General features: G+C 40.2%; 1 protein-coding gene across 5 annotated transcripts in view; it reads right to left on the bottom strand.

Moving 5' to 3' along the window:
• Positions 1-25017, bottom strand: part of ANKIB1 (ankyrin repeat and IBR domain containing 1) — a 54654-nt gene that overhangs the window by 3933 nt on the left and 25704 nt on the right. For 2 of the 5 annotated variants that reach the window (XM_079948427.1, XM_079948426.1), the window contains exons 5-19: positions 24761-24878; positions 24252-24460; positions 20053-20141; positions 18819-18963; positions 17155-17321; positions 14325-14431; positions 13018-13148; positions 10940-11074; positions 9000-9086; positions 8842-8908; positions 7526-7671; positions 4971-5149; positions 4221-4272; positions 762-873; positions 4-137 (exon numbers count right to left, since the gene is read on the bottom strand). In XM_079948427.1, the coding sequence (XP_079804553.1) occupies positions 4-137; positions 762-873; positions 4221-4272; positions 4971-5149; positions 7526-7671; positions 8842-8908; positions 9000-9086; positions 10940-11074; positions 13018-13148; positions 14325-14431; positions 17155-17321; positions 18819-18963; positions 20053-20141; positions 24252-24460; positions 24761-24878 (1878 nt within the window). The remainder of the gene's footprint in view (positions 1-3; positions 138-761; positions 874-4220; positions 4273-4970; positions 5150-7525; positions 7672-8841; positions 8909-8999; positions 9087-10939; positions 11075-13017; positions 13149-14324; positions 14432-17154; positions 17322-18818; positions 18964-20052; positions 20142-24251; positions 24461-24760; positions 24879-25017) is intronic. The other 3 variants (XM_079948430.1, XM_079948429.1, XM_079948428.1) reach the window with 3 other exon arrangements.

Below are 25017 nucleotides of genomic sequence, written 5' to 3'. Positions count from 1 at the left end.
TACCTGCAGAGAATCTTGGTTTTCAGAGTGACTAACAGGAGTATAGTCATGAAGAGAAGAGCTGTGAAGAATACTCATGGAAGCTGAACTCACCATGGAATTACCATGTCTTCTGTTACTACCTGGTTCTTGAGTATCTGTTCAAGAAAAGAAAGTTTATCCCTTAATTTTACTGAGAAACCTCGTCACCAGATACTCCAAACCACATTCAGTTAGGCTACACATGATTTATTTTGGCATTTAAGGCTTGCTAATCAAACAGGTAATCAAACAGGACGCAGGTGGCGCTAAAGGTTAAAGCCTCAGCGCCTAGGACTTGTCGATCGAAAGGTCGGCGGTTCGAATCCCTGCGGCGGGGTGCGCTCCCGCTGCTCGGTCCCAGCGCCTGCCAACCTAGCAGTTCGAAAGCACCTCCGGGTGCAAGTAGATAAATAGGGACCGCTTACCGGCGGGAAGGTAAATGGCGTTTCCGTGTGCGGCTCTGGCTCGCCAGAGCAGCGATGTCACGCTGGCCACGTGACCCGGAAGTGTCTCCGGACAGCGCTGGCCCCTGGCCTATTAAGTGAGATGGGCGCACAACCCCAGAGTCTGTCAAGACTGGCCCGTACGGGCAGGCGTACCTTTACCTTTACCTTTTAATCAAACACTAACAAATTGCTTTTTTGAAAATAAACTACAATCTATAATTATACAGAATTACTCTTTAAAAAGAAGGACTATCGCTAGCAAAAAGGTAAAGAGAACTTCTATACAAATCTCACCTAATGTGCTTTCACTGGGGTCATCGGGATCTGGAGCATTACTAAGCAGGCTGTGCATGTCTCCACGTCGACGCTGTCTGTGCCTCCTCCGATACTGAAATTCAGCATATTCCTGCATAAACCAAACGTTACAAAATACAGGGGAGCATGCAATAATAGTTTTGGGCATAACAAACAGCACATTTAAAGAAAAAGAAAGAGTGCCTGTGATTTTATGCATTATAAAATCACTTGTTTTCATAAAAGTAAATAGCAGCCTATACCATGCAAGCTTTTTCAAAAGAAAAATTGGACAGATTACACAAACTACTAAATTAAACTAACAAGACTATATAAAGCTGCCACTGAACTGCTTGCAAATCTTACTGCAAGAATACCAAGGCATATTTATCTTATATAAAATATTTAATTATGCATTTTTATACTTACTGTTTAATTGCTTTTCCCAAAAAGTTTGTGTATTATATTGATAAGTTTTACAATTGCCTAACGTTATAATACCACATGGCTCATCCTCAGGCAAAAACACTGGCTTATCTGCATCCATTTCAGCATTGCTTAAAATGTTAAGGATGCACTTAGGGTGTTTTATAAAGTTAGGCGTGGGTATAAGAGGCTAGTATAGAAAACAAGATTTCTGTAATGGGAAAGGGTGCTTATCAATAAAGTACAGTACAGGGAATTATGTGTTAATCAGATGCTCATGTTCTCTATCGATTATCACTGCTTTGATATAACAAACTGGATAAATTAAAAATTGTTTCTGTTATGGGCAAAAAGGTTTGTGGCAATATCAGTGCTTTCAGATATCCAATACTACAACTTTGTAATAGGAAAACAAAAAAGGAAGTTTCTCACAAGAAACAGACTGAGTTTTATTTGCTGAGGGCATGATTGTTTGGGATAAAAGCATTGCTACATTTTTTGAATGAACAACAGAATGGCAGATGAAATTGAAACTAAGCACAACATGTTAGAGTTTTTAATGCCAAATAAAGCAAGAGAAAGGGACGCAGGTGGCGCTGTGGGTTAAAGCCTCAGCGCCTAGGACTTGCCGATCGAAAGGTCGGCGGTTCGAATCCCTGCGGCGGGGTGCGCTCCCGCTGCTCGGTCCCAGCGCCTGCCAACCTAGCAGTTTGAAAGCACCTCCGGGTGCAAGTAGATAAATAGGGACCGCTTACCAGCAGGAAGGTAAACGGCGTTTCCGTGTGCGGCTCTGGCTCGCCAGAGCAGCGATGTCACACTGGCCACGTGACCCGGAAGTGTCTCCGGACAGCGCTGGCCCCTGGCCTCTTAAGTGAGATGGGCGCACAACCCCAGAGTCTGTCAAGACTGGCCCATATGGGCAGGGGTACCTTTACCTTTACTTTAAAGCAAGAGAGCGTTTTCCAATGTTCACTAGAAACCTCAGTAAGAATGTCACCTCAGTGCTGTTACTGTGGAAAAGACAAGTCATGTTAAGATTTATTAAAGGTCTTACTAAAAATGCTAAGTTTGAGGGTATCTGGTGGCCTGCCTCTCTTTGTGTTTGTTACTCGATTAGAAGAGCTCCACTTTCACAGCTAGATTTTTTGAGACAGGACAGGACAGCGATTGCCCATGATTCTTGGTATATCTCATATAATACTTGTATGATATTTTACAATTTTAGTTTGCAGGTGTTTTCTCCAATAAGGTGTGTGGATGCTAGGTATTTGTAGCTCCACTGCATCATTTAATTTTCTCTTTTATAGTGTTATTCATTTTATAATTTTTCTTGTTCTATTTGTCCCTTTTCAGGTTTGTATCTGCTTTCTCTACTTATGTAACAAAATGAAATAAAGACATATTTGATAAAAAAGAAGGCCTATTGAATTCAATGGGACTAGGATTTTTAGGGGTCGTTTTTATAATTATTATTGGGAATTATTGGGAACCAAGTATTATAGGAAGAACTGGGAAAAGCAAGCAAGTTCATTTGCCTATAAGAAGCAAGCTATATTCTTGCAAGCATACTGCTGTTCAGCAACAATAGAAAAGGAAATATGCAGAAATGTGTGGATCTTACAAAAAAAACCAAACATCACACACTAGGTGTAGAAAACCTATCTAACTCAGGGATTTTCATACTTGAGGCAGGAACAGAGGCTGCAAAAGGAACAAAATGTAAAATTAACCTATTCAGATCAATCTGATGTGGTTTTAAGTTTTATATTTATTTCTTCTCAGCGTGTTTTGCAGCTGATGACAAATTTTGTATAAAATTTAAACTAAAGAGATATACATCTCTAGTTAGATGCCTGTGTCTCACTACAAGTACAAGCCTGCACTCACATATATTTGCATTTCCCTGAAATGGAAGATGCTTAAATACATACAGCTAGGAGGAATGAAAAAGGGAGGGAAATTAAAAACAGTGTGCCAGCACCAGACTAATATAGATCATTACTGATCGCTGGCCTTGATCAAAGAGCCAACTCAGAATGAGGAACTGAAAGGTATTTCGTGTTACAGAACTGGCATGGTTCCTCTAGGCCCATGAAAACTTTATTCATGGTTTAGTCCCTTGACAATGAGGAGGAGGAGTGTAGGACATTCCCTTATTATTATTATTATTATTATTATTATTATTATTTCTATACCCCACCCTTCCCGGTTCAAAAACAGGGCTCAGGGCGGCTAACAACAAATTTAAAACACTTAATTGATGCAACAAAAATAGCATAAAATATGGTATAAAACGTGAATAACTATAAATTCAGAATTGAAAAATCAATTTAGGGGGGAAATCCATCCAATAAACATTAGATGATCATGAGGGCTAGCTGGCTAAATTAGTCCTATTTGGGCCAGCATGGAGACCAGGGGAGAATTAGCTGTGGGATCCCAGAGCGGATAATCTTAATAAAAAGGGGAGGGAGGGGGAAGGAAGGGGAATAAAAGATCAGGCTAAGTTCAAGTTGAAAGCCAGGCGGAATAGCTCTGTCTTACAGGCTCTGCAGAAGGAGGTTAAATCCTGCAGGGCCCTGGTCTCATGACACAGCATTCCACCAGGTCGGAGCCATGGCCCTGGTGGAGAATAATCTAACTTCCTTAGGGCCTGGGACCTCTAAACTATGATTATTCATGGACCTTAAGGTCCTCTGTGGGGCATACCAGGAGCATGGAGCAAGATGCCTCTCCCATATCAAACAGGCGTAGATAGAATGCTTCTTTAGCTGAGACAGTTGTCACACTGTTTGCTGGGACACAGCTGAAGCAGAGCTAGAGGATTAGGGTGTAAGCTACCTTGTATATCTACCACGATATATAAAATTAAATATATTTCCTTCTATTGTAAAGCAGCAAAAATAGAAAGCTCATCCAGACCTTGTAAACCTTGGTGCAGTTTGCAACAACATTAGGAAGCTAATCATGCAAAGTGAAATTCCATCTTAATTTCCATAATACACATTTTAATTAAAAGTGACAAAAAATTACCTCGGGGGATGCAAATCCTAAATATTCCCAATCCCATGTTCCACCAGCAAAGCTATAAATTAAACAGACTTTGTTAAAGAATACTAGAATAAATTGTGAACACCCCCCTCCAACAAACTGAGTACAAAAACGAATGTGTTCATTTGATCAGCTTCAAGGGCTGTCCTGTGCAACCTTTCTGGAATTTTACTTCAAGGGCAATGGTGTTAACATTTGTGTCCTTCCCTCCAAACCACCTCCTTTTTGTTAAGTGCAGCTGGAGCATCCTTTCTCAAAAGCCATGGGAAACTAGAACTTGCTAGTCCTTGTTACCGACAATGCTACTATATCCATGTAAAAAGATCAGCAGTCAAGAAAAAAACTTTTGCCAACCAGAAGCTTACAAGAGTAAGCTGAGGTGTTTTTAAAAAGTTATTCCTGCCTTTTATTTCAGAGGAGTAGCACTGCACATACAGACCTCAGTCCAGCTAGCAGATGTATAAATCTTTCCCTTGTTACAATTCTGGCCACAAGCACATGTCTGTGTCCTCACCACACCCCCACCGCTGCCCCTTTAAAACTGTTAGGTGGGAAGTGGGGAAGCATCAATAATAGATTTTTAAAAATGAATTCTGCAAAGCAAACCTACCAGGACTACCTGCACTACAACTTGAAGGCTAAGCAGAGGAGTTTTTAAGGCAGGCTTACCAAGCCGAGTGGCTGTCAGGTGAACCTCTTTGGCCATACAGATCTTTGTTATGATTAGGTTACCTGCGCCTTGGAGCTTCTGGGGAATCTGCAGGAGCAACTCCTCGGGCCACAGAGGCCAAGAATTCTTGCCTCTTCTGCTGTACAAGGCAGGCTGCACGGATGATTTTATGACGCGGAGTACGAAGGTAAGGCCTGTTCACTTTCTGAGCAAGATCCTCAGTGACCATCTCAAGATCTGTCTATATCAGAAAATAAATACTCATGTAAATTCTTTACAGGACAAGAAACCATAACTCTGGATACTTGCTGCACATGTTATTTCCATGGGGACAAGAAAGAACAAACCAGGAAAAAGTGGGTTAATGGGGCCTAGTACAGGGTGGATCACATTGCATAGTTTTGGCTATTCTGATTCCTGAGGCTCTACCCTAGTTCTGCTCATAACCAAGCTGGACTTGGAGCATAAAATGTTCAGCCTGAAAGAAAAAGTCTGAAGAAAAATAAAACTCCCTCCTTAGGGAGCATGGCTGGAATACAAGGATGTAAGGACTGGTGAGTTTTAACTGAATGAAAGATGACCCACTCACCTACCTGAGTCAGTGATGGAACTGGCTTCCTCCTGTATAACCCCTGGAAGGAACATTAATGGTAAATGCCCAATGTTCTGTTCTCTGGGTGGCATGCAGGAGTAAGCCAGGAAACAGTGGGACTTGCCTAAGCTGAACCAATTTTGGGAGAGAATTGCATACAGGTGGCTAACTCTAACAGGGTGGCAAAAAAGACCATTTGGGTTCTTGCCTGGAAACAGGATTTCTATGCATGCAGAGAGGTGACCCCAAGTGGGACTTGACCACCACCTAGTGGTCAAAGGGAGAATTACTTCTCAAAAGAGAATCTTCAAAACTCCTTCAATTTTCTATTATGACAAGCCAAGGAAAAAGAAACAGAATAGAGGAGAGTGACAGCCAACACTAACTAACAAGCAATAATACCATCTTCTAAATAAAAAATAACAGTAATGACTAAAAAGCTCAGGCAAACTGTACCATGAATGCAGAAAGCAGACTCAGGCAGCCCAAGCCATGATTGAAGGCTTCGACACATCATACTTGTTGGCAATGGCCACATGTCTTTTGTGTATCCAACTCAGTTACAGTGTTAATTAACACAGTTAATTTTACCACTCTGGTCTTGGGCAAAAAGTTCAGACATAAAGCAGCTGCCCTGGAAGTTGAAGGGGTGGGCATCAGGTCCAGAGCCACCACCAATTTACATAGGAGAAGCAGATAGTGAAAGTACTGAAAGAGATGGTAATAGTCAGGTTCCTCCACCTCACATTCCCCACATCCAGAATAAGATCAGAGACGACAGGATCTGCTTGGGTAGCCTGAGATGCTTTTAAGTAGTTCTGCCCTATCATGAGGGCAAGGAGAAAAAATAGTTTTCCCCCTGCAGCTGAGGCTGGGAGAGTGTAGGGGGGAAATGTAAAACTATTTTTGAACAGGAGGACAGGCACACAAAGAAATTATTAATAAGAGCTAAACTAAAAGCCTGAACCAAATACAGAGTGGCAAAGGGTAGAACGGGAAACAATTTGGTGAAGGCAAAATAAAAAACAGGATTCCAAAGGTGGGTGGCCCCTGTGAAGGGCCCTTCTCTTTTGAGCAGCGATTTTGCCTGCAACCACTAAGTGCACCTCAAGTGACAGCTGCATTCACAGAGTACGCAATGGCAGTAATGTGTACTGCCCAAAGGGAGCCTCAATTTTTTAAGAGCTTTGTAAAGGAGAAGGCTGCCCTGGTCACCACCCTGAAAATACACTAAAGTGGGTAGTTTTTGGAAAAAAAGATCACTGAAGTAGCTCCTTATAAAGTGGAGCAAACCTGAAAGTAAATTGGGAAGAAGCTTTTGAGTTTTGCAGCATCTGCTCTAGGTGCCCTAAGCCAACAAGTCAGAATGCATCTCTGGCTTTCTTCCCAGAGTGGTAAGATCACGATCTCTCTCTCTCTCTCTCTCTCTCTCTCTCTCTCTCTCACACACACACACACACACACACACACACACAGAGAGAGAGGGGGGGGGGAGTTGGACTTCCAGAAGGGCTCCATCAAATTTTAATGCCTGCCAGACATCCTATCTATGCCATCTCTGCTCAGAAGAATGAGAGGAATTAGAGCAGGACATTTTTAGCACACATTACACTAAGACCAAATATTTTGTTGTTCATTGGTACACAGTCTTACGACTTCTAAAATGGATAACAACAATATGACACTCTAAAGGCACTTTTAAGGATCCTTGATTTCCATGGGAGAATTGAACATCTGCTTAATAGTACAATCCTATACATACCTACTCAAAAAGAAACCCAAGTAAGTTCAATAAAACTTACTCCCAGGTAAGTATGCATAGTATTTCACCCTAACACTTCATTGAAGCCAATAGGATACAGTACATATCTGCTTAATCTTTGAGCTGTGCTCTTAAGAATGCAAATCTAGAGGAAGTTACTGGGAAGCAAGTAAGAATCACCAGAAAATATCAATTCAATATATACAACTAGTCAGCTGTAAAAAATGAATCACAGAAGCCACTAACACAAGGGCCTCCTTTACCTGCATAAGTTCGAATATTTCTTTTTTTGTGCTTTTTGGCTCTAGAAAGAATCCATATGGGTAAGAACACTTCAGGATGCGACGAGTTTTGAGGAGTTCTTGTACTGCATCTTCAATGAATGTGGTATCTGGACAACCTCCTTCAGCTGCAAGAGAAATCCAGGCATTGCAAAGAGTATTTTGTTTCCCATTTGCTGATGTGAGGACTATTTCAGCGACAGCAGAACTTATTCTAAACAGAGTATAATGTTTTGTGCAAAATCAAAATTGTTTTTCAAATCCTAATCTAGATTTCAACAGAAAAAGCTCTATGTCCATTGTTTGACTGCATTCAGATTTCTGCATTCACAAGACGGCATAGTCACATTAGTCCAAATTAAAAGAAATTCACATTGAAGTCCCACTGAAATTACAAAATACAAGCATGAGCACACAGAGAAGATGGACAGTGCACTCTATAAAGACCACTTCAAGCAAATGCAGGAAGGAACTTAGGGCTTCAGATGGAGTAAGATCAGGGGTAGGCAACCTAAGGCCCAGGGGCCGGATGCGGCCCAATTGCCTTCTCAATCCGGCTCACGGACGGTGCAGGAATCAGCGTGTTTTTACATGAGTAGAATGTGACCTTTTACTTAAAATGCATCTCTGGGTTATTTGTGGGGCATAGGAATTCATTCATCCCCCCCCCAAAAAAAATATAGTTTGGCCCACCCATGGTCTGAGGGACGGTGGACTGGCCCACAGCTGAAAAAGGTTGCTGATGTTCTCTGAAGCTTCTGTGTTCCTGCCTTCAGTTGCTAGGGGCAGTTGCAGTCCCATGTGAGGACATCTTACACTCACAGGAGAAAAAACATTTCATATAGAACACATTCTACTAAAATCAGAAAGTGTGCAAGATAAGAGACAGATCTGAATAGCCAAGGATGGAAAAGCTGGGTAGGAACTAACTCCCCAAGAGAAGAGATCCTACATGAAACTAAAGTTTCTTGTTGCTTTTCAGCATCAGCACAGATAAATGAAGAAAAGGAAGCAACAGACTGGTATCAGAGAGGAACTGTATGACAAGTAGATTGGGGAAGATACTAGCTGGTATTGCAGAAAATATATCTTTATTTAGATTAGAAGACATAAAGCACATATCATATACTGCAATGTATTGTTTGTTCACCCATTAATCAAAGTAAATCAAGCCACACCAATGCTCAGTTTGATAAGGACAAAAGCAGTGGCCAGAAATAAATTGGATTTTGAAAGGCTTTGGTGTACACACATTATTCTGAGCACCCGAATGTATCACATAAACTCAGCACACTTACGTCCACTAAGAGCTCTACTCAGTTGTTCCATCTTTTCTTTGGCTGTTTTTAGAAGGCGCTGTTCTAACTAAAAGTAAGATAAGAATTTTAAAAGTGAAAACACTGTTTTGAACTAATAAAGCTGGAAAATAATTTTATAGAACTATTTCCAACCGTACTTGGTAACTGAGCTCATGGTTCTTAAACCTTGTGTAATAGTGCATAAATCTATCAAGTTCTTGAAATCGTTTGTGTTTCTTTTCAGCCTAGAAAATAATTACGGGAAAGAAAGATAAAAAAAATTAATGACTTGCTAGTTTTATCTTAATGTAACATTTATGAGCAAAGGGAAATGGGCAATCAACCATTTAAAATGTGAATAATAGAGCTTTATTCACAAGCAGCATAGTGATGAATACTGTATGAACAAATCAGCCAGCTGTAAATATACCTTAATACATCTCACAAGTCAAAATGCACTTTGGCGTTATTAAGTCAAACTCCTAAGCCCGTTTTTTTCTGCCTTACGTTGTATCCTTGGGTGGGTAACATTCCACCCAGCCACTTTCCGCTGCTTTTCCTTCTGCCATTCTGAGGCAGCCCTCAGAAGTTTCACAGCAGGGGCATGCAAGGTATTGGTGAGGTGAAGATGCTGCTTTCTTGAAGTACATCAAGCTCTTGGGAGCCTGTTGAGCTACCAGCAGCCTTGCAGCTAGGTCACACCTGTACAGGGGCATCAAGTACGTACACTGGTGGCTCCACGTGGGAGTTGTATAAAGGACCACTGCAATATGCATTATCACAGTGGCTCTCAAAGATGGTTCCCTAACCAGGGAAATTGCAGTGGCCATGTACGCAGCTCTGTAGCGAGGCAATGGTAGATATATTTGCTGGCTTTGCATGTTGAACTACAAATCCTTATGCTACCAAGGCCATAATGGGATGGGAGCCAGAAAGTGTGAAGCAGACCTAAACATTTTTTTAAAAAACCCCCAAAGGGTTCCAAACTTTAGGAAGCTTCTTAGGCATTTCCTGGTACAGTGGTACCTTGGTTCTCATTCCAAAACCAAAGCATTTCAAAACCAAAGTGTGCTTTCCCATAGAAAGTAATGCAAAATGGATTAATCCGTTCCAGACTTTTAAAAACAACCCCTAAAACAGCAATTTAACATGAATTTTACTATATAACGAAACCATTAATGGTTGATAGGAGCTTGTGCTGTACTTTAGAAAACAGGTACCAGTCCTATGTACAGTAGAACCTTGGTTCTCAAATGCCTTGGTACTCAAACAACTTGGAACCCAAAAACTGCAAACCCGGAAGTAAGTGTTGTGGTTTGTGAACTTTTTTCAGAAGCTGAACGTGCTCCGTTTCGAGTGTTATGCTTCTTTTTTGAGTGCCACACTTCTGTTTCGAGTGTTACGCTGAGGTCTGTCGGTTTTTGCTATTTATTTTGTGTTTTTGTTTTTGCAGTTTTTTTGTTTTGCTCTTGTGACTGTGTGGAACCCAGTTCAGCTATTGATTGATTGATTGTGTGACTGCAGTACATTGTTTATTGCTTTCATTTTATGGATCAATGGTCTCGTGTTAAATTGCTGTTTTAGGGGTTGTTTTTAAAAGTCTGGAACGGATTAATCCATTTTGCATTACTTTCTATGAAAAAGTGCACCTTAGTTTTGGAACAGATTTCCGGAATGGATTAAGTTTGAGAACCAAGGTACCACTGTATATGTTTCTGGCAGCAAGCTCCAGTGAACACAATGCAATTTACCATTTTCTAAATAAGCATGCACAGGATTGCATTGTCTCCAAAGCATAGAGTAAATGCCCTCTGCCTCCTGTGCAAATTTCAGACTCAGGGGAGAAGTGGAGATTATGTCCAACTTTATGCTGTGCTTCCAAGTCTTTCTGAAGCACAGTGTGAAGTTGGAGATGAGAAATGAATGCTAGAAGAGGGAGGTGTGATGGCCAAGGTGAACGTATTTTTGGACCCTACTCTGGTTAGCAGTGAAATACCTGAAGTTTAAAAATCAAATAACTGCACAAATTAAAAAGCTGAAGAAGAAAGGCAAAGATAATTACCCTTCTGTATCTCCTCAGTATTTGTTAGCTTCTTACCTCTGCTGTCATTTCCTTGGACTGTTCCTCTACATGTTGAATGACTTCATAGCGAGTACATCTGTAATAACCTCCAGTGGAAGAACTATGCTTCTTCCATTCTTCAAGGCAAATCCAACAGAAGTCATATTTACACTTGAAAAGGAAAAAGAGAGCTAATTTCTTAAACCAATTCTGTTAAAAGATTTGAAAGGAGACCTAGAATGTTAAAAACAACAATTTGTGTTTTCATCACAGTTATTCAAAGGGTCTATTGGCATTGGTTTCTCCATGTCTGCTATTTACATAACAAAAAATGTGTGCGTTAACTGCATTCATACAATTAAAACTCCATGTCTAGCTTGACCCTAAGTGGAACATGATTCAGAGGATTATCTCAATGCAACCCCCATAGTTCTATGGTTAAGTGGCCTGCATACAGTTAGTGCAGACTGCTATTGCCAAAATCTTGACCAGTGCCAAATAGTGGAATTATGCAACTACGTATGCAACAGTATCAGAGGCAGTGGATGCTTGTTGGTTTCCAAGTACAATTTTAGGTGCTAATCATTACAGGCATACCTCGTTTTGTTTCATTTCGCTTTACTATGCTTTGCAGATATTGTTCATTATGAGGATGCAGTGTAGCTGCAGGCAGCCTGTCTGCTTCAAAGAGCTGCAGCTGGATTTTTCCCCTACTGCCCCTGCAGCTAGTGGGCCTGGCTTAAAAGACTACAGTATAGTGTAAACATAACTTTTATGTGTACTGGGAAATCGCTTTATTGTGATATTCGAACCTGCAGTATCTCTGAGGTATGCCTGCACTTTTAAAGCCCTATATACCTGAGTCCAGTATACTTAAAGGACTACCTCTCCTCTCCAATGAATCAGCCAGTTCTTTAAGATGATGAGAATCTCGTGCCTTCCATTGCCTTCAACATCCGAAGACATATCTTTTTCAACAGGTTTTCTGAATTTACTGCTGATTAGACTGCAATGCATTTTTTTTAAATTATGGAAGCTCTGGTTTATATGCTGTTTTAATGCTGTATGCTATTTTGCTATATTGCTGAATTTTAAATGATTATATGATTTTTAGATCTGTTTTTGTTAGCTGTTTGAAACATCTCTGTTTGGAGAGGAAAGTGCATGATAGGAATTTAATAATGAAGGTTCGTAGCCAACTAAGTTTTACTGAGAGTAAAGGTAAAGGGTAAAGGGACCCCTGACCATTAGGTCCAGTCGTGACCGACTCTGGGATTGTGGCGCTCATCTCGCTTTATTGGCCGAGGAGCCAGCATATAGCTTCTGGGTCATATGGCCAACATGACTAGCCGCTTCTGGCCAACCAGAGCAGCACACGGAAACACCTTTTACCTTCCCGCCAGAGCGGTACCTATTTATCTACTTGCACTTTGACGTGCTTTTGAACTGCTAGGTTGGCAGGAGCAGGGACTGAGCAATGGGAGCTCACCCCGTCACGGGGATTCGAACTGCCGACCTTCTGATTGACAAGTCCTAGGCTCTGTGGTTTAACCCACAGTGCCACCCGCGTTACTGAGTGTAGACCTACTTAAATTAACTTGGGTACATGAATTTCAGTGGGTCTACTCTGATTATGACTAACATGGGATACAACCCGAAATAGATAAATTAATACATCAGATAATGCTTGTCAAAAAGAAGTGAGGGTGCTATGGATGTTACCTGTTAAAGAAAGTGAAGACTGCAAGAAAAACTACTTTCTCACACCATCGAGCAATCAACACAAAGGCAGTTCTTTTGATAAAGCAAAATACTGATCAGCAGGGAGGCTCCCAAGGTGAGAGCTGGAAGGTCCACCCCTTTCTGTGTGAGACAAGGTTTAAGATCTACCTTTGAGAGAAGACTTTGCATTTTCTTTTTCTCTTTATTAGATTAGTTTGTTTTTATTGTGTTGTTTTATGAAAAAGCTTCAATAAAATTTCATGAGAAAAACAAACAAAAAAAAAATACTGATCACCAGAGTGGATATTGTGGATTTTTTAAGACATTGCATGAAGTAAACATTTCTACTTATATTTATATGAACTGTAGCATTATTTTGACTCTTTGCTTACTTTTGCACACTGCATATGATTGCAGCCTTCGTTCTTCTGAATTGGGGATTTGCAATTGGCACATGGTTTAGAATTTGTGAGTAACCATAAGCAGTTGGCAGCATCTTCATAAGCCTCACTAACGCCCACAACTGTGAAAAAGAAAAAATAACATTAAGGTTTCGTACATGTAATAGTGTGTTAATAGCAAGTTCATCATTGCATTTTCTAAATTTTCCAAGTATGTAATTAGGCTATTTTTAAATACACTGTAACCCATCCTGAGCACTTATTATAGGGTGAAAAAGATTTTCAAATTTCTTCATAAACCAGTGTTATGAGACTGGTACTACAAATATCCACAACAAATGCTAAAAATAATGCACAGTCCAAAGGTTAGATGCACAAACATTTTCACTGCAAGCTTTTGCAATATCTCTTTATAAGTTTGCCCACTAATTATAAACAAGCTGTTATTTCCATAAAACATCCCACAAAATTAAAGCATACTAATCACTGCAACTCCCAGCAAGGAACAGTATATTTTGCAGATTAATAAGGAGTAATTGAAATGTTGCATTCCCCTTACATTTTATTTTTAAATTCCCTCAATTTCTTAGAAATTACTTGTACCCTAATCAACCAAGTCTACATCATGTTTATTTCATCATTATTATTAAACACCTGCCCTTTACCCTAATGTCCCAGGGCAGATCACGACAATTTAAAATACAACATTAGAAACAGTTTATAATAAATTACAATCACAGGAATAGGTCAAGTGTCAGAAGTCAGAGTAAAGAATGTTGTTTGGTGTGACTATGGATTTTAAGTTTACATTCTCAAAAACTGAAACTCAATGCTCTCAGTTTTGAAGCTCAGCTTCCCCAAAGATGGAAATGTACAACTAAACACCACAGGGAACTCTGTCCAACCTGTCAAAATTCAGTTCAAATTCTTTGCTGATTACCTGTGCATTATTAATGCCATTTCATTTTAGGCAGGTTTGAGAAACTACAGTTTGTCTGCATCACTTACATAATCTGATTTAGGAGACAGACTATGGGTCTATCTAGCTCACCATTTCCCATGCAAACGAGCAATGGCTCTCCAGAGTTTCAGACTGGGTTTTCTCCCAGTCCTACCTGGGGATAACAGAGATTGAACCTCAGACCTTCTGCACACAAAGCAGCTGTGCTACCACTAAGCTATAACCCTTACTCTTGTCCACACTCCCCTTAGGAGGCCAAGCTGCCCATTGTGCAAATCATAACTTAATATACTGTAATAAATAATAACACAGAATTTCTACAAATTAACAAAAATACCATAATGGCCATTCTTACGCTCTTCCGGTTTCATTTCTGTTATCTTCTGCAGCCAGTTCTTCCATGTTTCACAGTCACAGGGTTCATGTGCTTCACCTAAACACTCCCTGAAAAATTGATCCAAGGCTTAATAAGCTGAAGATTAAACTCCCTCTTTTATTATTATTATTATTATTATTATTATTATTATTATTATTATTATTTACTGTGGATTCAAGAATACTAGTTCTTAATTCAGGAAGAAAAAAAATCAGATAATATGTTTTGCTAACATGACTAGGTATTCCAAAGCTGATAGCAATACAGAAGAACAAATCAGAAACAATACCCCAAGGCATAAATGACATAAAATATATAAACCTCAATAACTTGCAGTAGAATTTAGGTGCATAATTGCAAAGTGCACTTTGAAGTCTCCCTTATGTAATTTAAACTGTTGATTGTAGTTATGATTCGATTTAGCAATCCACTAAGTCTTGAGTTGAGTATTGATTTATATTAACAGTACTCTCTTCTGTCTCTTTCTCTCTCACACAGAGTTGCATTCTTTTATGAATACAGACCAAACCACTATGAATCAGGATTCTCAAGTCCTGCTCAAGGCTTTCTGAGTCATGTGTATGTGTAGAACAACATTACTATGTATGTTTACCTTTTCCTCAAACACTTCCTAGTGGCAGAATGTGAGGATCTCTCATGCAGCATTCTGTCATTTTTAATTTCTTAGACGCTTTAGAGATCCATGCAGAGCTGAAGGAAGACAGCAGTCAGTCTCCTTCCAGACTCCAGCTGGCACAGGAAGATGTACTTAAAAGTAGGCTAGTGACTCAGACATTTTAGGGCTGCAAGTGCTGGGAGGAGAGGCATTGCACTGGTCAGAAATAGGCATTTTGACTCAATCTCGCTTTGACACTAGGCCACACTATATCAGATGGGAGGCTGTCCCTAGAATATGACCATGTGTACTGCCTAACAGCAAATGTCAAGCTGGACAAGAGATGGAGGGTTTTTTGAAAGGGCTCTGGCATTAATATTGCAATAACATTATAAATCGTTGAAGTGCTTTATAAAGATAACAGAATATCTGTCACAACCTTTAACAGCTTAAAAAGGAAGTGTCTTCTGTAACTAGGGAAAATGTCACTTAATTAAGCACTATTTTCTGACTGAGAACAGGCATTTGTCAAAAATAGGGACAGTCACTGAATACAGTATTTTTTGCACCATAACACTCACTTTTTTCCTCCTAGAAAGTAAGGGGAAATGTCTGTGCGTGTTATGGAGCGAATGCCTACGGGTGGCGGGGGAGATCTGCTGCAGTTGTGAGCAGAGGATCCATGGTTCCCCTTCCTTCCCTCCTCCGTGGCTCGCTTTGAAACAGCAAAGCGGGAGAAGAGCCGCTGAGGGGAGGAGAGAGGGACAGAGAGCCTGCTTGCTTTAAAGCAGCAAAGCAGGAGAGGAGAGGAGCCGCTTACACGAGTGTAAGTGGCTCCTGTCTGGTTGGCTCCTTTAAAGCAAGCAGGCTCTCTGTCCCTCTCTCCTCCCCACTCAGCTCGCTAAATAGCATTATTAGCAGCATCCTTCTCCACACACCCCATGCGTGCTCCTTGTCCCTTGAGTGCTTTTCCTTCCCTCCCCACTTAAAACGTGGTTACAAAGCATGGATCCACATGGATCCTCAGGATTTTTGCATTGGGCTACTCCAAACTCACTGTCAGATCACATGTCTGTGGCCACAGCATGATCCACAAAAATCATACATCCACTGTTTCATTTAGAATATTTTTTTCTTGTTTTCTTCCTCTAAAAACTACGTGCGTGTTATGGTCGGGTGCGTGTTATAGAGCGAAAAATACGGTATATCATCTCTACTCCACCTGCCCTTTAATTGAATAGGGATTAATATCAGGAACTAAGATTTCTACAGAGGACAACCCCATGAGCTTATTTCATTATTCTTTCTAGTTTTCAAAGAAGCAATTAAATTTCTGGAGCAGAAGATGCATCGCTTCCAGATGGTGCCTGGGTGTAGATGTGTCAATATGATTTCCAGATTGGTCACGACTCGCTCTTTTTTACGGGAAATACAGCAAAATAGCTTCAGACATCTGCCACACATCCAACATACAAAAAACAGAACAACTAAAAATAGCATCATTTCAGAATTATAGGTTTATGGAGGAGCCTGATATAGTGCAGGATGCAAGGAATTTTCTCTAGATCTAATGATGAAGAATCTTCTAAAATGCTTTTTGTTAAGTGAAACGCCACAAACGCCAGAGCGAAAAGGAAAAAAAATGTAGAAAGGAAAATATAACATTCTGTCACATTAGAAATAAAAAAAAGCAGCTTTGGGTGCTCCTTCACCTCTGAATTTATATTAGAATAGAAGTCTACATATAAATATATATCTCATATATGCAGAGAAAAAAATTATCCACACCCCGCCCCCAAAAAGCAGGACTATGTATACTTAGCTCACCCTGAGAGGATCAATTGGCTTATATTCCATTATTATTTAACTGAACTATATTCTTTTTGCAAAAGATTTATACCCCCAATCAATGTAATCTTGAATTTTAAAAGACCAAAAAGTGCTTTTGAGCAGATAAAATGCTTATTGGTTTAAGAGTCTGAATATGAAGAGGGAAATGAAAAATTCAGAATAGGATTTCACAATGTGAGCACAAAGATCTATATGAAACCAAAGATGAATTTCCCACAAATTATAATTATTTTAATGCTCGTACATGGACTGTACGGCACTGTTTCATTTTTTAAAAAAGATCAGCAATCATGTTTAAATCATGTACAAGAAAGCATTACTAACCAGCAGAAGAGATGCCCTTTCCCACAGTCCACAGCGGGAGCTCTTAGCAGTGGGAAACTAAGTGCTTCTGAACCTGTTGTATTTGACCCTTGCCTTGTTAGCCTGACCGCTCTCTCACAAGCTGGTGTAGGACACCATTTAATAGAAGGATTATTTTCAACAAAGGCCTGAAAACAAAAGGAGATAGAAATTAGTTGCCATTTTCAATCAGGACCTTCTAACTGATACAAAGCTCAATTTGAAGGTGTAAAACTCTGCAGTTTAGAACAGGTGTAGGCCTTAAAATAGCTATAAAAGATAATCATTTTATCCATTATACAATTTTAGTTATTTGCTATAGCAACATGTAAAGCTCAGCCAAAGAACTCCATTTGGAACATTCATGTATTTTTTATGCAAAAACTTACAAAGCTCGATCCGGCACAATCTACAAATTAATAAGGAATGTCTGAAAGGTGGAGAGCGAGGTCTTGGGGTGGGAGGAAAAGATTCCTGTTCCCACCTACTTTTCTCTCCACCCCCCACCTCCAAATAGGAAATTAGTGGAGCATTAAGTTACAGACACTGGTGCACTGTGAGGGCCTAACTCTTCCTAGTAAGATTGTAACATTTAGAATTGGGGAATAAATTTAGATATGGAGAGCAATATAACTACCGTATTTTTCGCCCTATAGGACGCACACTTTTTCCCCTCCAAAAATGAAGGGGAAATGTGTGTGCGTCCTATGGGGCGAATGCAGGCTTTCGCTGAAGCCTGGAGAACGAGAGGGGTCGCGCCGGGCTCCGAAGGGTCGTGCAGAGCTGCCTGCGCTCCCGGGCGTCGCTCAGCTCTGCGAAGTCGTGCCGGGTTCCGAAGGGTCGCGCAGAGCTGCCTGCGCTCCCGGGCGTCGCTCAGCTCTGCGAAGTCGCGCCGGGCTCCGAAGGGTCGCGCAGAGCTGCCTGCATTCCGAAGCCTGGGGCGCACTGAAGAGTGCGCCCGGGCTTCACACAGCTCTCCGCAAGCCTGGGGAGATGGCGCGGCTCCCTAGGCTTGCGGATAGCAGGCTGTTCTGGGGGCTGGGGTCGGGGGAAGCTCGGGCTTCCCCCGCGCCAGCCCCGCGCCGGGGGGGAAATAATTTTTTTCCTTTATTCCCCCCCCCCATAAAAACTAGGTGTGTCCTATGGGGCGGCGCGTCTAATGTGGCGAAAAATACGGTATATCTCAATTGGGGCTGAATACTAATGGGAAAACTACTTGTAGTACTTAGATGCAATCTGACTGAAGTGTCAGATATGGTGGGTTGAAAAAATCACAAACTGTTTAACCATATGAGGAGCCACAACTGGTACATTTAAGAGGTATGTTGACTCATGAAAAAGGTTTTCAATAGTTCATACCTTTTTCTTTCTTTCTTTTTACTGGGTCAGGATCTTTTTGGCTTGAATAAAGATAGTGGCTAAGTGAAAGTGTGACCTTTCTCCCATTAAGCTACCATCACTTTGGGCAACAGCTATCAGAAAAACATTTGTTATAATTTGTATTTAACAAAACAAAAAACAAATCATAATATTTCTTGAAATAGTTGTCTATAATACTAGATGCATTTCTTTCTAAGAGTATTTTTAATGACGTCAGAATAATCAGCTCAGACGGATACTTTAGACACATGCCGCTGGCAATTTACCTTAATGTCAAATTGTAGGTAGCGTTTATCCATCTCCTTGGAAACCACACTTTCGATGATCTCCACTGGAACAAGCTGGAAGCAATCATACGCTGGGCAAAATATATTGTGGGCTTCACCCTCTTGAATCTTCATATTCAAAAATCTGTTAAAATATTCATCAGGTTTGAGCAGGAAATATTAACTCCACCAAAATTAGGGAGCAAAAATCAACCTATTAAAGCCTAAACCTCACAGGTAAGTAAAGAGAGATTCTGACTACCTTACAAGCTCTGCAAGGTATTCGGGAAGGCTCTGAGTCAGCAACTCACAGAGCATTCTACAATACTGAACAGAACAGGGAAGCCTCTGAGTATGTGGGCACACAGTGGAGTATCAAAAGGAATGATCTAAAATATATTGAAAGGGTTTAGCAGCCCTTTACTGATTTGTGTGGGGTGCATAGCATGAGTCAAAAAGTACCATATCACATTAAGAAGTGGAACATTTTGGTCAGGGAAAGCTGACAGAAAGAACTGTGTGTCTGCAATTTTTGTCTCAAGGAAAAACTAGAATAGAAACTGACTTAGTAGCTGTGACTTAGATAATCTCCCCATGCTAAGGTGGATAGGGGTTCTGTCCAAAGAAACTCTCTCCCACATGCATGATGGAACTGCATTATGTTTAACTTTAATAATACAAGACAACAGCATCTCATGGCCAGATCACTTTATGTCCAGATTTTCTCCTTAGGCTTCTTTTCTCAGCTAAGTCAGACTTTATAAGGGACAGTCAACTCCTTAGGATCCTTTGGATTACAGAAACAGAACTGGTCCTGTAAGGGCTGCAAAATGTCCCATAAAGTGGTTCTGAGGCACATCACAAAATCATATAATTGTTGGGTTGGAACAGACATCATCATAGTAAATATTGTGACTTCCACATTCCCCGCTTCATGCCCAGTGGCTTTAATATTTCATAAGCTTCAAGTCTACTTCAGGCTCATACTAGAGCAAAGACAGAAGACACACAATCTTTGCTTAATTTTTTAAAATGTTTCCATTGTGGGGCAATTTTTAACGACAGCCAGCATCTAAAATGGAAATTAAATTGTCTTTGGAATAGAATCCTAGGGACATGAACAAACCAACATTAAAAATAAATCAAGACATATTACTACTAGTTTACTAAGTAGGATAATCGCCCCCCCCAGCAGAGACAATTTTTATATAAAGATGCCTAAATATATACTTACGCTTCCCAGCATGCTCTACAGAACTCATGTCCACAAGGCATATCCACTGGGTCTTCAAATACAGAAATGTTACACATGCAAATTTCACACTGTAGATAAAAGAATAAAATTATTTTAACAAATATTTCAAATACTATATAATAGGGATGATTAACCTGTAGCCTGTACAGCCTTCTTTTTTTAAAAAATAAAACTTAAACAGTATGTTTTAGAAAAGTGTTTTGTGTTTTTTTTTTAATTTAATTGATCACTTGAGTGGGCCCGTTGTGATGCCAAGATGCCAAGTTGGACAATTGTCAACATAACAAAAATATCCATTGGTTAGTCACTTACACCTCATATTTGTTCAGAAATAAAGCACTACTTGGAAATCATGTAATTAAGGCATATTAATCCAAACCTAGATGTCTGGGAGTAAAATTATACCTGCAGTGCATTTTTTGTTGCAGATCTTACTCAGAAAAAGACCTGCAACATGGTCTTTGAATCTAGAATACTGTCACCCAAAAAGCAATAAACAATGTCCTCAAATTTCAATCACTTACCATTTATATTTTTATTTCTGTGTACAGAAAGTGCCTGGAATGAAAAAAGAATCTCAGGACTACCAACTGAATTTTGCATGTGGAGTGTTTTTTTGTCTTCAGAGTCCAGGTAATGTACAGGGACAAACAAAATTTGATCCTGTGATATAAGTGTCCCATCCCCCCTCAGATTTGAGAAAGGAGTGTAGGGAGCAATATCACAAAATTGCTTTTGTTACTATAAGCAATAGAAGTATTCCATACTGCAAAAAAGTAACTTGACACCTTGTTTTCTTATAATGTTCAGCTGGTGGCCGAGTTTCTCTTCTATGGCAATATCACAATCTACAGCACCACAGATCAGGAATGGGAACCTCATGCCCAGGGTCCCAACACAGGCCTCCAGGACTCTCCATTGGCTCTCAAGTTTCTCACCAAGTCACACACTCTCCTAATAGATACCTCTTCTCCACACGCCACATCTCCCACAAACATTGTTTTCCACCCTCATTGTGTGTTACTGCCTTGCTAGAATGTAAATTAACATTTCCTGCTCCACCCACTTCTGCCTTTGGCCCTGCCCACCACTGGCATGTTGGTCTCGGGCCTTGCCACAGAATGGTCCCATCATTTTCTCAATCAAACTGATTCAGAGAAGCAAACTTCTTTGCCATTCTTCTGAAACAACCCAAATGGATTTTATTACCCCCCAATACACTAGAATTTAGCATGTGGAAGGGAAATGTTCCCCAAACAATTTGTGTTATGTTACTGCTAATTTACCCCCAGCTGATGAGATACACACACACACAGTGGCATGAAAGGACAGCATATAAATGTTCCTATAAATGCAAAGATGTGTTTAGCATTGCTCTCGTGAGCTGATTCATATATAGAGTTGCTATTTTTCACCTCCACAAATCAGACACCATCTGTGTCACCACCATCACGTTAAGTGGGGAGCACCCTCTAAATGCCCCTTTTTCCTGTTCTCCAGCTCTCTTTCTTCAACTAGAGTTGAAGCTCTGGGGCTGGCTGGAAGCTGGAGGATACTGGCATTAGCTGCTGGTAAGGGAGGCTGAGCAACCTAAACAAAGTTCCGCTGTGCCTCTGTTTTCTTTGAAGCTTCCTTCACCCTCACTGAAGTCTTTCTGGGGCTCTGTGGAGGGTCTCCTCTTGAGCCACAAGGGCTCTCCAGCTCTTTCCCACCATTTCTTGGTTTGAATCTATTTATTTCCTGGCGCCACACATATAAGCAGCCGCACACGAGTCAATCACAGGTTGGGGGGCAGGAATCTGTATTAAATATGCAGATAATGATGTCTGATTTGTGAAGGTGAGAAATAGCAACTCTATATGAATCATTCTTTTACAAGTCAGCTCACGCGAGCAATATTAAACACATCTTTTATTTATAGGAACGTTTATAGGCTGCCCTTTTGTGCCCCTGTAAAAATATATATAAATAGCATCAGCTGGAGAAGCTGATAATTACTGGAAACATAGTAGGTGTGGAGCGATAATTTAAGCCTTTCCTGCCACTGCTGTACTGAGGAAAATCCCTATTGGGCGGGAAGGGGGGGTGTCGGTTCCTTCATTGACATCAATGGGTAATTTCCTCCAAAGCATACACCAGTTTCAGAGGGATTTCCCCCCCCCCTCAGGTCCACATCAGGGGAGAAAGGGTTAAATTATCCCTGCATGCCTGCTTTGTTCCCAGGAATTATCACCTCTCACCAGCTGCTGCTATTTGCATTTTTAAAAACCTGTACATAAAATGCAAGGACAAATATAATATCGCATTTAGTTTAGTCCTCAGTTCAACACAAAGGATAACATTTGCCAACAACTTCTCCTAACTTTTCCTCCCATTTCAGTAGGGGTGGTACAAAGCCTTCACTGTACATTAATAATAGCGATACAGAACATATATGCTATAACACACACACACACATACAATAAAATCCTTGTGGTGCCTCATTTAAATAATTAGGTTAAAGTCAGATAAATGACAATCTATGGCAACAAAGTAAATATTGAAACAACCTAGTCTACTCTTTTCTTTTTTAAAAAAAATAAGTATCTTGATCATTGCGCACAAATCTGTTCCAGCTGCAGTTACTGCTGTAGAATCTTTAAAAAAGAGAGACTGTTTTTCAAAAGAGCTTTTCCAATAATTATAAAAGACCTTTCGTATATTAAAGATGTGTTGATCTTATAGACTGGTGCAAACAAACCTACATAGTGAGGTTCCGTATAAGCTATCTGGGTATTAGTGGGTTGACCTTTAAAATGCAGACAAAGAGAATGTTGTTTCCTAAATTGGGGAAAATGACAGGAAGCAGGGCAGAGAGAGTTTAAGAATGCTTAAGAAACAAAATATAACAGAAGTGAAAAATCTAGAAATTTTCACACAACACACTGCCGCAATTTCAATTTATATAATTTCATGCAATCTGAGCTACAAAATGCACAATAACTTAACAACTTCAATTTCTTACACAAACTGTCATCTCTCAACCATCTTACAGTGGTTCCACCAGAGATGGAACAAAATCCTTTACACTGTCGTTCACATAGATGTGGAGAGCACAAAGAGACTGTTAATCCAATGTCGTTTTAAAATTGCTAAATGAAGATTTCCTTTCTGGCATCTCTCTCTTTCCCTCTCTTCACAACAATACTGTTTCTGCATGTCTAATAGAGGTTTGAGGAGCTTCTATTTCTCAAACAGCACCCGTCATGCAATGTTGCAAACCATATTTGAAACTAATGCATTTTTAAAAAGTTTCTGATATGGCAAGGAGACTGCAGTTCAAAGGAAAGATGTTTAAGAAAGACATATGTAAGCTCTTGGGAGTGCTTAATAGCTCTTTGGATCATAGCCATACTCTTACTGATGGCAATAATTGAGTACATTTTTAAATTGTTTTAAACTGAGTATGTTGAGTGATACACTATACATAGCAAAAGTAGGCCTTCATAGGATACCTTTGTGCATATGTTTACTCAAGTAATGGTCAGTTGATTTTTTTGCCTAGTATTATTATTATCTAATGGAAGTCCACACTTATGGGAAGGAGAAGGCTTTGCCTCTAGCATTAAGAACAGAGGGCCATAAAATCACTTGAAAAGGGACTGACTCCTTGGCTTGCCAAGCTGCTGTAATGGTCATCGGGAAACTAATGCTGCCACCAAAGGAGAAGGTGGGACTTAATGCTAAAAAGGCAAACCGTATGTGGAGAAGGTTGATAGCAACCTAGTTCTGGACAAAGTGGAATGGAAATTTCTACCACCAATAAGGAGTCATCTTGCTTCAAAGTGTGAGCACAATACCCTTCAAACTACCTGAAAACACAAATCAGTAGGAAAAGCTTTTTTCTCTTGTAGACAAGAGTGGCGAAATACCAAATTTAACAAAACATATTCAGGAAAATCAACATCTGATTCTTTTATATGCTGGAAAAATCATATAGCTGAAAAATCAGTAATAGATTTTTTGCCGTCCAGAAATGTTGCAGGAGTGCAACTTTTAAACTTCCAACCAATTTCTTTATAACAATTATTCACACAAAATATATTCTTGTTCCAGAAGCAGTAAGTTATCACTAGAATTAAACATTTTTTAGCGATGCACACACACACTCCCACACCAGTATAGATCACCCTTCATACCATAGTTGTCTCAATGTCCCCTGGCGAGAGGCTGATTTCATCTGGGGAGGTGATAGAAGAGCGAGTTGTCCGAGGAGTCCTTGGTGAAGGAAGTGTGTCCCAGGCATTATACCCACTAGGAGGTGGAGTTGGCATCTGAACACCTGAACGTTGGCAGCAGTTCTCAGGATTAGACATCCAAGCTTCAAGTAACTTCTCCCTGTCCCAGTCTTAAAATAAAACCAGAAAGTGTTAAAAAGGAACATGGAAATGATTTGGTGATGATGTGTCTGCTTATGATTATATTTATGATTAAAATCACTGCAGAATAGAGGTAGCCAACCTGTGGCCATCCAGAGGCTGTTGATCCCATCATTCCTGGCCAAGGTTCCTGACAGTCTATCCGTTTTCATTTATAGTACACTATTCTTTTTATTACGAAAGCACATATTTACATATAGGAAATGTTAATACATTTGGTCAAGATTTGTTATTAAAATTGGCTGAATGTTATATAGTTTCCTGATTACCATGGGCTCGCAGCAGAGCTTCTGCAGTAAACAATGGAGCCTGAAGCATGTCAGCAGATTCTACTATCAGCATATCTTTGAGCCTTCGCAGGTCCTGAGGTCTTAGTCCTTCATACGGCTGTGAAAGGAAACAGAAAAGCAAAGTAGCAGTAGAAATAAGTCTTTAATTTAGAAAGTGGCACCTTTTCTATTGACAGCGGTGGGCCCCTGGTGGTTCTTGTAATATTCTAGAGTGTGTATTGGCTTCTTATAACGCT

The sequence above is a fragment of the Podarcis cretensis genome, assembly GCF_951804945.1.
Source record: "Podarcis cretensis genome assembly, chromosome: 12".
NCBI lineage: Eukaryota > Metazoa > Chordata > Lepidosauria > Squamata > Lacertidae > Podarcis > Podarcis cretensis.
The sequence above is the reverse complement of the archived record's forward strand: the minus strand, read 5'-3'. Positions and strand labels throughout refer to the sequence as shown.